This window comes from Lissotriton helveticus, chromosome 7 (assembly GCF_964261635.1).
Source record: "Lissotriton helveticus chromosome 7, aLisHel1.1, whole genome shotgun sequence".
Lineage (NCBI taxonomy): Eukaryota > Metazoa > Chordata > Amphibia > Caudata > Salamandridae > Lissotriton > Lissotriton helveticus.
The window spans coordinates 471,422,291-471,434,941 of NC_136068.1; the positions used below are offsets into that span (position 1 = coordinate 471,422,291).

At 42.0% G+C, this 12,651-nt stretch overlaps 1 protein-coding gene across 1 annotated transcript in view; it reads right to left on the reverse strand.

The window, feature by feature from the left end:
* LOC144768627 (zymogen granule membrane protein 16-like) overlaps positions 1–12,651 on the reverse strand; it is a 36,830-nt gene that overhangs the window by 11,970 nt on the left and 12,209 nt on the right. The window contains exon 3 of the mRNA XM_078652437.1: positions 638–770. Coding sequence (XP_078508563.1) covers positions 638–770 — 133 coding nt within the window. The remainder of the gene's footprint in view (positions 1–637; positions 771–12,651) is intronic.

The window sequence follows — 12,651 nt, forward strand, 5'->3', positions numbered from 1 at the left end:
TGGCTACATTTTTGGTTTGGATGTATTGGACGCATTTGACGATTGAAAAATAAAGCGGAGAACTTATTTACACTAACACTTTGTGGAGACTTGTGATTTGGACATTGGAGCTAGGGATTGTTGAATGAGGCCGCCACACTTATTTATTTATTTATTCATTTATTTATTTATTTACTAATTACTCTACAGAAAAGAACTTGTGTTCTGCAGTTTGAGCTATGAAGTACAGTGATGTTACTGCGTACATTTGAGTAGTGCTCCACTATTGTATATAATTGTCTTTCATTGTCAGCGTGCTGCCGTTGCCCTCCAATTAAGAGTGAGTTGAAAAGAGTCTACAACACTAAGGCCGGTGGACAAGCAGGGAGGCACTCAGTGAGCAGAGAAAGATCTGATGTGTACACTGGGGAAACTGTGAGACCAACAATGGAGTATAATAGAATGGTGATTTGCGTTTCTTACTGGGGAGGGTAGTGAGTGTTAGAGGAGAGGAAAAGATTGCAGGAAATATGGTAGACATGGAAAAAATAGGGAGATAGATAAGAAGGCAAGAAATAGGTAGTGTGTGGTAAAGGAGGGACTGTGCTATGCTTTTACATTTAGTTAACAACATGAAATACGAAGATGTAGAATTTACCCAATGATGTGGCTGGGATTCTCACGTATCCGAAGGGCTGTGATTGGTCCTTTCATATGTGGTCCTGAGTCGGAGAATGCGGTTCCGCCTCCAGCTCCGTACTCCCCAGCAAAGGAAGAGAATCGACTCTGGACTAGAAAGTAACAACAAGAGCCATATTTGCCAAAGGTGCAAGGAAAAAAGCTTTCAAAAACTACAGCCTTCACATAAGCAATGACCAGTAGAGTGCAGCATTCTCATAGTACTGCTAGGGGTTAGGTTAATTATTGTTCAGTCCTACGCTAGTGAAGTATATTTAAAGACAATAGAACTGTAGTACTGTAGTAATGGATCAAGTACTTACCTGTATTCTTCATTACATGGAGTCCATATGAAAGAGCTTGGACACCCACTGAGGAATTAGGGAAGAATGTCTCCAACTAGAGGCAGGAAAAAACCTCTCTTGTTGCAGGTGGAGATCTAGGATTGGATTGGGGTTTCACCCTGGAGCAGTGAAAGAGGTTAAAGACTATACCTAAGGTTTAGACAAGAGAAATCCTAAAATGAACATAGTGTATGTTGGGGGCTATAGCACTGCCTGTCTCATGGGCAGAACTCGCCATCACATTGGTAAGACTAATGAGGAAGACAGGATGTAGTGGGATTGGCAACATTCCGCTTGCGGAAAGTCATTTTGTATGAGGTATAGCTTTGGATTATATTGCACTGCAACATTTATATAGCGCTTACTACCCCTATGTTGGACACAAAATCCCTTGCCTACATGGGTAGCACACTACAATATGTAGGGTGTGTGGTTGGAAGTGTGTTGTCTTTGTTTTCATACTATGTGGGAAGTTTTTCCATGTTGTGCGTGATGACCACTGTGTGATTGATGAAAAAATGTTAGAACCAGTAATGCAGTATATTATTTTCTGTAAGTTGGCGAACTTGAGCAGTTCGGCAGGTTCCTTTTTGGTATTTCTTATGATCACAGTCAACTTAGCTGGTTACTACATTGGTTTCTACACTCTGAGATATTTTGCTTATGGCCCTAAGTAGGCAAAGGGTGGAGTGAGAGATGGAGGGGAGATCTGCTGAAATGGACTTTGTTAATATCATCCCTTATATGATTATCATTGTTAGAAGGTCAAGAAGCGGCCATAGTATGTTGCTAGGACCTGTAAGATAGGGTAAATTAAAGTTGTGTATTGGCCTGCAGCATTTGACAGACCTCTTTAATTATGATATGCCTGCTTAGTTGATGATGAGTAGAACTGGTCAGGGCTGTTGGATATTACTTTAAAGTATTCGAAATTGTGAATATGGTCACCTCTTTCTTCTTTTCAAAATATTCAAAAACTCTTTCAATACATTTCAGTGGTTTAATGAGCAATTTCTGTACTTTGAGGCAATGCTATATATTTTGTTTTGTTTGAAGTTTTTGCACATTTTAACAAAAAGATACATTATTTTGCCTCACAATTTCTGTACATTTACACAATAAATGTGACATTGTCTTCTGGTTATAATTGTTTAAAGAATTTACTGTTAGATTTTTTTTTTACTGTATACAGCAATCTCAGAATCTACTCCTTTCTGGATCTTATGCGCTACTTTGCAGGGGTCATGTGTTCGTCCCACATTTCATTTCATAGCAGTGTGCAATTCAACCCCCCTCTCTTACTCATAATGAGAAATGCATTGCAGGATATATATTTCATCCTTTGTAAATGGTTTATCTCACTGTTATTCTGGAACAACGAAAGAATGATTTTTGTAGTTAATTTTATTTGTTTCCAGACGCAATGCAATGCAGATTGCAGCTTGGCTAGAAGAACAAATAGTAGTGCTGGATATCATTTTTTGATTTGACGTGTTGTGGTGCAATTGCTATTCACAACAAGCATACGGTGTTCTATACGTACTCTTGGAGGTTTTGGTTCAGCCTCCTTCAGCCATTGGCAATCGTATTTTGGATCAGCACACAGGAGTACTTTATTTTAATTTTCATTCTACTGGCTATTTGTTTGTATCGCTTAGGGTCTACTGGAATGCATGCAAGATTATTTTACATCTGAAAAATATTATGAGATTTTTTTATTGTTTATCTCATCCATGCATTGCATATGCAGAACCATTTTTTTGTTAGTTTACACTGCCCTAATACAAGTACCATATACCCCATGGCACTTGTAATACAGTGGATGGGACATCCCCCACATTTGTGACAGAGTTTCCATCTGCTAACCTCATGGCCTGTGTATTTTATTGCTGTGAAGTATACGTAGCAAACCATTTGCACGCAGTGTACATTTTCTATCATGCTTTCAATGAATGCTAATGGCAGAAGAGAAGTGTTAGACCTGGCATTTCTTGGCATGATTACCTCTGACTTTTGTAATTTGTAATTTGTAATTTGTAATTTGTAATTGTAATTTGTAATTTGTATTTATATAGCACATTATCACCAAGCGCTGTGAGAGAGGAAAATCTGCATTAGGTTGGTGATGGGAAGAGAGTACTTTACTGATGCCCCAAGCCGCTTGAAAGAGTACGGTCTTTAGTTTTTTCCTAAAAGGTAGCAGGGAGTGTTCTTTCTGAATGTTATCGGGTAGCCTATTCCAGATCTGTGGAATGATGGTGGAGAAGGCTCTGCCTCCGAGAGAGACCAGTCGAGAGCGGGGGCAGACTAGGAGCCTAGCCTCGGAGGAGCGAAGTGCTCTGTTTGGGATGTAGTTTGCTAGGCTGTTTTTGATGTATCTCGGGGCCTGGCCGAAGATGGCTTTGTGTGCGATACAAAGACCCTAGAACTTTGTCCTTTGCCTGATCGGGAGCCAATGAAGCTGGCGAAGAAGGGGGGAGGCTTGGGTGCGACGAGGAACTTTGAACACCAGTCGGGCTGCGTCGTTCATAATGATCTGGAGTCTGGCCAGTTGATGGCCTGGGAGTCCCAGGTAGAGCGAGTTTCGGTAATCTAACCTGGATATAATGAGTGCTACTACCACTTGTTTAAGGGTGTCAAATGTGAGGAGGGGGCCAGTTTCCGCAGTTGCCTTAGCAAGTTAGAGCAGACAACCACTATTGTTGACACCTGTTGGACCATGGTCAGTTTATTGTCGATCTTAATGCCCAGGCTTTTGACTACCATGGCTGGCTCGGGGTATTTACCCAGCTCTTGTGGCCAGAAGAGACTGCTCCATGGGTTGGAGACAGTGGTGACGGCCAACACCTCTGTCTTATTGGGATTGATTTTCAGGGAGTTGGCTGACATCCAGTTGATTGTGAATTTGAGGATGCTCTGAACTCTGGTATGGGCATCTGGGGAATTATCAATCTGAATGATAATTTGGGTGTCGTCAGCATAGTTATAAATTTAGCATTCCAGCTGATTCAGTGCAGCTACCAGAGGTTGGAGATATGCATTGAACAAAAGGGGTGACAATGTAGATCCCTGCGAGACTCCGCATGAAAGTGTGCCTGGCTTGGACACCGCATCGCCCAGCTGCACTCTCTGGAAGCGGTTTTTCAGAAAGGATGTAAGCTATGTGAGAGCCATGCCCTGAATCCCAAGATCGGCCATCCGCGACAGGAGAAGATCGAAGGCCGCGGATAAATCTAATAGGATCAGGGCGCAAGGTTTCTTAGAGTCGGCCCTCAATCTCAGTCCGTCCAGTACCGACAGCATGACTAGTTCAGTGCTGTGGTGTGCTCGGAAACCTGTCTGGTTGAATTGTAAGAAGTGGTTAGCCTCCAGGTGGTGTGAAAGTGAGGTGAGCACATGCTGTTCGAGGACTTTTCCCCTCTACCTCCTCTATTTTAGATGCTTTGGGCACTTTGCCACTGCTGATCAGTGTCAAAGTGCAAGTGCTCCCTGTGTGAAGTGTAATGATAATTGGTTTTCCATGATTGGTACATTTGCCTTACTAGTAAAGTGCACTATGTGTGCCCGGACTAGTAATGCAAATGCTACTAGTGGGCCTGCAGCACTAATTGTGCCACCCACACAAGTCGCCCTAAAGAGAGAACTCAGGCCTGCCACTGCAATGCATGCACGCAGTTTGTTAAACTGTCATGTTGTCCTGACAAGTGAACCCACTTGCCAGGCCTTACCCTTCCCTTTTTATGCACATCAGACACCCCTATGGTAGGTCCAGGGTACCCCCCTGGGCAGGGTGCAGTGTATGTGAAAGGTAGGACAGGTACTGAGGTGTGTACCATGTCCTGCCAGTGAAATGCTCTCCATTTCGTTTTTCACTGTTGAAAGGCCATCTTGCCCATAGGGCAAAATGGGGGAGGCTCTGTAATATGTTTCCAGCCTATCTTCCCATAGGCTTAAGATGGAGAGGTGAAGTTTAGTAAGCCTGAACTCACAATTAAATAACACATCTTTTTGTGAAGGTGGTTTTTGCATTGTGTGTTTAGAAAACACTCTTTTAGAAGTGGCTGGGTTTTTGTGTTTTAACATTTCTGTGTGTCTCTTCCTGGTTGTGGATTGATTGTCTGGATTTGAATGTGATAGGCTCAGGGAAATGTCTTGACCCAGGGGAGGAGGTGAGACAGCAACAGGCGGACCTGCATCTGGAGTGTAGGGGGGAGGATTAGCCCCTGGAGGCGAAGGGGCCTAGGCTGCTGCCATAAAACAATGGCTCCATCTCCTGCTCAGTGATTAAGGATCCAGACCCCCACTATCAAAAGAAGAAGGTGTCAATGGCAGGGAGACACCCAGAACTAGTTTGGACAGGGGTCTGTGCTCCCCTGAACACAAAGACTTCAAAGACATTTAGGGATAAATCTATGAGAGCTGAAACCCCTGGACTTTGGAATGGAACTGATCAAGACTGTAAAGGATTGAAACTACTTCGTGGTCAAGAGGAACCTCTGCCAAGGAAGAAACAGCTGAAGAGACTGAAGGCTGTGTGTTCTGGGGCTGGCCTGCAGTTTGCTGATTTAACCAAGGAGAGGCTAAAGGGACTTTGCTGTGTGCTGTGTCCCCCTGCTTCATAGGACTTTGCTGTGTGCTGTGTCCTGAAGTAACTTATCCCCAAGGGCACGAGGAGAGTTGGCTCCCTGTTGTGGAAGCTCAGGAACACAAAAGTTTCCAGGTGTGTCTCAGCGACGCTGTGTGTGTGTGCTTTTTGCAGCATGAGACCTTCATAAGAATTGCCCTGTGATCGTGGGCACCAGAAATCTAAGTAAGTCTCTGCGACACTGTGTGTGTGTGCTTTGTGCAGCCTGAGACCTTCGTGAGGATCGTCCGGTGATCATGTGCACCCGGAATCCAAGTGAGTCTCGACGAAGCTGTGTGTGTGCTTTGTGCAGCCTGAGACCTTTGTGAGGATTGCCCTGTGATCATGTGCACCCGGAACTCAAGAGAGTCTCAGCGACGCTGGGTGTGTGTGCTTCATACAGGCTGAGATCTTCATCATTGCCATCGGCCCGGACAGGCATCCTCAGAGGAGCTGTGACATCGGTCTGAGCCTGTCTTTGCCAAGGAGGGACCTCGAACCATCCCCGGCGGGGCCCGAGATCTACTGCCCAAAATCAACGAAGTCGCATCGGAGGCCCAAGTCGCGAGGAGAGGAGATTTAAATCGTACCCCCAGGTAACGCTCAGCGAGCGAGCGTGTGTCGGGCGTAGGGTGGGGTGCGGCTAGGAGAGAAACGCTCTCGGCCTTTCCCATTCTCGCAGTGCGAGCCTCCGCTGAAGTCGGTATTGCAGCCCGTACTTGCCGAGGAGTGGCAGTACCGGGGCCAGAGTGTGGAGCTACACTTTGTTTTACACCATACCCATGTTGGGGGCATATTTTGGCAGTAGCTGACTGCGGGGCAGCAGGAGTGGCATAGAGACCGTCCCGAGCATCGTGATCGGTGACGGAGTACATTATTTTGGTATTACAAACTGCCTGATTGTTGCATTACGCATTACATCATTTTGGTATTACGAACTGCCTGATTGTTGCATTATGCATTGCACTATTTTGGCATAACGAACTACCTGATTGTTGCATTACGCATTACATCATTTTGGTATTATGAACCGCCTGATTGTTGAATTACGCATTGCATTATTTCTACATAACAGGCAGCCTGATTGTTGCATTACACATTGCATCATTTTTGCATAACAAACTGCCTGATTGTTGCATTCCACATTGCATTATTTTGGCATCACGGACTGCCTGATTGTTGCATAATGAACTGCTTTATTGTTACATTACGAAGTGCCTGATTCTTGCATTACGAACTGTATAGCAATGCATTAGAACTGCATTAGATCACCTAGAATTGCTCATTAATACTGCAAGAAAATACATGGGCTTGCTGGCCTAATAACCTTCCAGGTGAAATATTACAAATACACATTTGTTGGATTTTTATCGTGTAGTCTCATCGTATATCTTTTAATATAAACATATACTTGTTTTTTATGAAACTCATGTGGAGTATATTTGTGGTGTCATCATTGGGTTACTGAGAGCTTGGTTGCAAATACTTTACACATTTGCCTTGGAGATAAGCCTGGCTGCTCATGCCAAGCTACCGAGGGGGTGAGCAGGGGCTATCTGAGAAGGTGTCCTTCCTTTCCCTGACTTAGAAGCAAGGGTCCCTATTTGGCCTAAGGTACCTACCTCAGCCAACTAGAGACCCCCAGTTCTTACAAGAAGTAAGGAGCACCAGCTGTTTTCTCTATCCTCAGAAATGTACAAATGTACTAAGCAATGTTCTAGGGCACCATGCTCTTATTACAATGTAATTTTATAAAGGGGGCTTAAGGTCCGGTAGGGGTTACTCAGAGTGAGTTAGCGTGTCAGTGACAAGGGAGAGACATATATCTGAAAATTCCTATATGAAATTCAAACTCACTAGCCTGTTGTGAAATGCCTACCCAACAAGCAGCATAATTTTAGCTCCCCCCTTTCATATTTGATTAGGCTACGTATATAATTACATATGGCTTCATGTACTCATGTGATGTAACATCTTTAATGTAATATGGTGCACTAATAGTACAGAAAGTAAATGTCATTTCCTGTACACTCTTGATATATGGGTGTGCGTATGTGTGCACATTAAGGTTTGCATTACATTAACATTGAATTTGCAGTTCCTATATATATATATCTACATTGGTGTATTGTAACTTTATATCTATCCTTAATGGCGCATTTAAATACGTTACGTTGGCCAAGGGCCTTAAGCATTTGCATTTTACATTTATCTTGTATACAAATAGAATGTAAAGTGGTGCGCTAAAATGCATTTAACGCTGTGCATTCACAAGGGAATATGGACGTTGAATTGTATGTGTGTTTAATGCGTTGCTTATAAATTGTGTCCAGTTATCATTTTGTTTTACATGCATGATTATCCAGTAATACTGTGTATATTAAAGGTACAGTTGATGTATCATTTTTTTTTATTATTAAAGATTTGCATTTATTTGATTGTATGTACACAACATAATCACCGTCCATTATAATATTGAATTGCTAAGTTAACATAGCTGTGTGCCTTAAGCTTACAGTTCGAGACATTTAAACTTCAATGTGAAAGTTGTTTCGCTTGCAAGTTCTCTCCTGTGCAGGTGCAGACCAAAGCATTCATTAGTTCGTGAAAGGTATATTGTGTTCGTGAAACAGTGAGGCTTTAGGATGAACTTTGGCAAAGTCGAGAAAGTATAATGAACAAATGGGGTACTACCAGTTGGATAATATCTGAAGAAGGGAGTAATCCAAGGATGTTTCGGATACGTAGACCAGGAGATGGGAGTAGTAATGGAAAGTGGCAAGTTTCCTTGTGGGAAAGGGAACGATACTGGAATGTGTGATGTACAACTTGAGAATGTTCTTTGTAGGTTTTAATAGGTGAACCCACCTTGGGTTTAATCAGATTCCCTTTCGACTTCTTTGCTATATCGCTGTTTTGTGGCTTCATCCTATGCAATATTCTTACCTTTAGGGAATTCTACAGTGGTTCTTATGCTGACACCTTTCTTCTTTGATGGATTTAGTGAGGGTTTCCCTATTCAGTTATTTAGCATAGAATTAGATTAGGAGATAATGGGTTACAACGTACTGAGATTGCCAAATAGGGATTTTTCCTAATCATTATTTGGTAATCACAGAATGTAATGTATTAAGGAATCAGTAACATTTTTGCCATTCCTTAATATTACCTAATAGTGATTCGCTAAATAGCGAATCAGTAATATGACTCCTTTCATTCACATGGGCCAAAAGGCCCAAAGATGTGAATGGTTTTGCATTTGCTAATTTACGATTATCTAATAGGTAAGCGCGAATTAGCTAATGCAAAGCCATGGGTTCCCAGCACACCCAAAATGTAAACTGTGCACAAGTAAAGCGCACACATGCCCTAGGGACATGTGTGCGCTACATGACACTTTGAAAAATGCATTTTAAAAAAATTTCACATGGTTACCATTAACTTGAAGTTGATTGTAATTAGCGTTTCCTAAATGCACAGTTTGCATTTAGGAAAGGCTTTTCACATTTGCATTAGGGATTCGGAAATTGTGATTTCCTTTTTACATTTGCAATTTAGGTAATCGCAAAACATTGTGATTACCTACATTTCTAATACAAGCCTTTCATACATAAGGAAAGGCCATTTTGCCTTCGCAAACACCAGAATTTTGTGATTCACATCGTTTGCAAACGCAATATAGTTTCACACATCTGGCCCATATATTTTCCTCATGCATTATATGCTTATAAGCAAGAGGACAGCAAATCTTATACAGATAGTCAGATTCTCTTTTTGATCCTTTGTGATATATCACGGAATGTCTTGTGTGCTTTATCTTGCTAAGGCTAAACTTTAATCGTCGTTTTGGCCGTCCTGTAGTGATTCTGTATTTTTTTCAATATATTCCTGAGACTTGTGTATGTCAGTTTGGCTTTGGATTTGTAATAAATCCATACTTAAACCAACGTTTGACTCAGTTTTACTGTGTGACCAAATCAATTACACTGAATTGTGATTGATCTTGACCCATCTATTCTTCAGGCACCTATAAAGGTCCGTCACAGGGAGAAGGGAAAAGGTGCTCGAAGATTAAGCATTTTCAACTGCGAACCTGTAATTACATCCCTAGCTGGCACATGCATAAATATTGTAATTTGCGATTCCTGAATTGCGAAAAATAAGGAATCGCAATTAAGGAATTGCAAACTGCAATGATTCAAGAAATTGCTAAAAAAATTGCGATTTCTTAAAATTCCTTAATTGCGATTCTCTAATTGAGAATCGCAATTAAGGAATACCTCCCCATCCATTCCTATGGACCTAGAGGCCCCTAGGAATGAATGGAAAGACATTCCTAATTTGCAATTCACCTTTAGAAATTCGCAAATTAAGAATGCAATTTCAAGGGTGCAGGGGTGTCCAAAGGACACCCTGATGCACCCCCTGAAATCTGCTTAGAAGTACATTTTGCACACTCACATGCCCCAAGGGCATGTGTGTGTGTAAAATGGAACTTTGAAAAATGCACTTTAGTGCATTTTTCAAAGTTTTCGCAAATTACCATGAAGGTCAACTTCATGGTAATTTGCTCCCCTTATTTGCGAATTTGCAAATTTTAAAAGTTTGATGCATTGCATTTAAGGAATCTCAATTTGAGATTCCTTAAATGCAATCGACAATTTAAGAAATCGCAATTTTGCGATTTCTTAAATTGCGAAAATTACAAAAATTATAATGCATCCCAAAAATGGGAATTGCATTCGCAAACGGCCGAATTTTGCGATTCGCACCATTTGCGAATGCAATTTCCAATGATGCATGTGCCCCTTGTATAGAGATGTGAAAGTGTTTAATGCACACCTCTCATAGTGCTACTGAAAGTTAAATTTGGCACTTAGTAGAGCAAGTAAACCCAATGGTAAGTTACAAGGATTTGATATGTGGGAGACTGTAAAATCCTTAGAAAGGTATGTCCTTTATTTCTAATTATAAGTGAAGTCTGGTGTCAGAATAAGCCTGTAATAAGAAAAAAAGTAAGTACATGCCCCTAATTTATAAAACTGCCTATTTAATTTAGAAAGTTCTCTCCTCCTCCAGGCACCGCCAGCCCACATCTCTCTCCTGTTATCACTCATTAGCTGAGAGATGAAGTGAATTGGCTGTCTGCCCGCCGCTCAGTTAGCTTTAATTTTCATCAGGATCTTCAGATCTAAAACAGCTCGATATTGATAGACAGAAATCCTTGCACGTGTCAACATTGAGCAGAGCTATTGAAATCCCTTTTCCCATCGTATGGAGGATTATAAAGCATGCTGGTAGAGCAGAGAGTGCTTAGGGAATAACCCTGGAAAGGAAACACAATGCGCTAGCGTTATTTTCATTCCATTGACGTCTCTATGGAAATGCTGACTATAAACTATTGCGCGTGGTTGCTTTCTGTCTAGAGTGGCACAATGAGCAACAAGAATTGTCAAAGGCAATAGGTCTCGTCTATGCGAGAACTATTGGCTTTGCCAGTGTCTTTTAGTCATGTTGTACAGAAGGGTGGCAGTGACTGGAGTGGCACAGAGTAGACTGGAGAGGTGTAAAGTGAAGTGGCATAGAGTGGAGTGGTGGACAGTAGATATGCATAGAGTTGAGTTGCACAGAGTAGAGGGGTGTAGAATGGCATAGGGTGGATTGGCTTAGAGTGGTGTAGTGTGGCATAGAGTAGAGTGTCATTGAGTGCAGTAGAGTGATGTAGAGCAGAGAGGCGTAGAGTTGAATGGAGGGGCTTAGCGTAGAGTGGCATAGAGTGAAGTGGTGTAGAATGGAGAGGAGTGGCATAGAGTAGAGTAAAGGGGACTGGAGTGGCGTAGAGGAAATGGAGTGGTGTAGAGTGGAATGGCATGGAATGGAATGGCGTTGTGTAGAATTGAGTGGAGTGGCATAGAGTGGAATGGCGTGGCATAGAGTAGATTGGCATAGTGTGCAGGATGTCCACCAAGAAATACATTTACACAAATTTACATAAAGTACATTGAAAACTGAAAATCTGTAATACATGTTGCCTTCATTGTCAAAAACCCATACTGAGAGAGAGAGAGACTGGTAATGTTGAAGACGGTTTGGTTTCACACCATCTTTTGTGGCCCTCTTTGAATAACGAGCAAAAAGAACAAAAGATGAATGGAATGTTGAACAATGCAAACATTCGCATAGATCTGGTTTTATTCTATCATTTTCTTGATCACCACGCGACCCCAGTTTGGACCCAGCCATATGCAAACCAGTCTTGACCCTACTCCACAAGGGAACAGTCGCGCCCGAACTGCAAAACCAAGCCCTCCCTGGACCGGAAACAAGCATGCTGGAAGCAGTTTTGGGGTATCAGCCCTAATCAGCCAGGCTAGCTTTTCTCCAGTGGCACAGTGAGCAAGGGACCCATGTCTGGGCCTCTTTGAATAACAGCATAAATTATGAATTGGTAGCCGCATGAGAAATCGGTAATGCTTTCACAATAAACAATTAGGCAAGCAGAATAGGATATTCAGCGCACCACTATGTTAGATCACGTCCTAAACTGTTCCCTTAAAGGATGTGAAGAAAAGCAATTTTAACTTCAGTCTTTGCAATTTGCAGACGAGCAATGCATGTTCTTCATTGGGTTTTTTAAATTGCCCTTCAGCTTCTACCTTTGTCTACCCAATGTATTCCAAATTTGTGCACCCCATGGCTACTGATGGTATTTTAAATATAACATTAGAATGATTAAGGGCATCTTCAATCAATAAAGTGCTATTTCAGTAAATATGCATGTAGGTGCAGCAACATGTGACGCCTTCTCACTCATCTACAAGCGTTCAGTGTCTGTAGCCAGGTTACACACAAAGCCATTGTTAGTATTTACACCTTATCTTAATGGCATCTAAAGAAAGTGATAAAATGTTGTAACTCTTTATAGTACTAGGTACATTGCAGCATTCTGGTCCGCACCCTTGTAAGGAAACGAAGGATCTAAGTCCTAGCATGATTGGGGTTGCTGGCAGAGAAGCGTGACCTTTG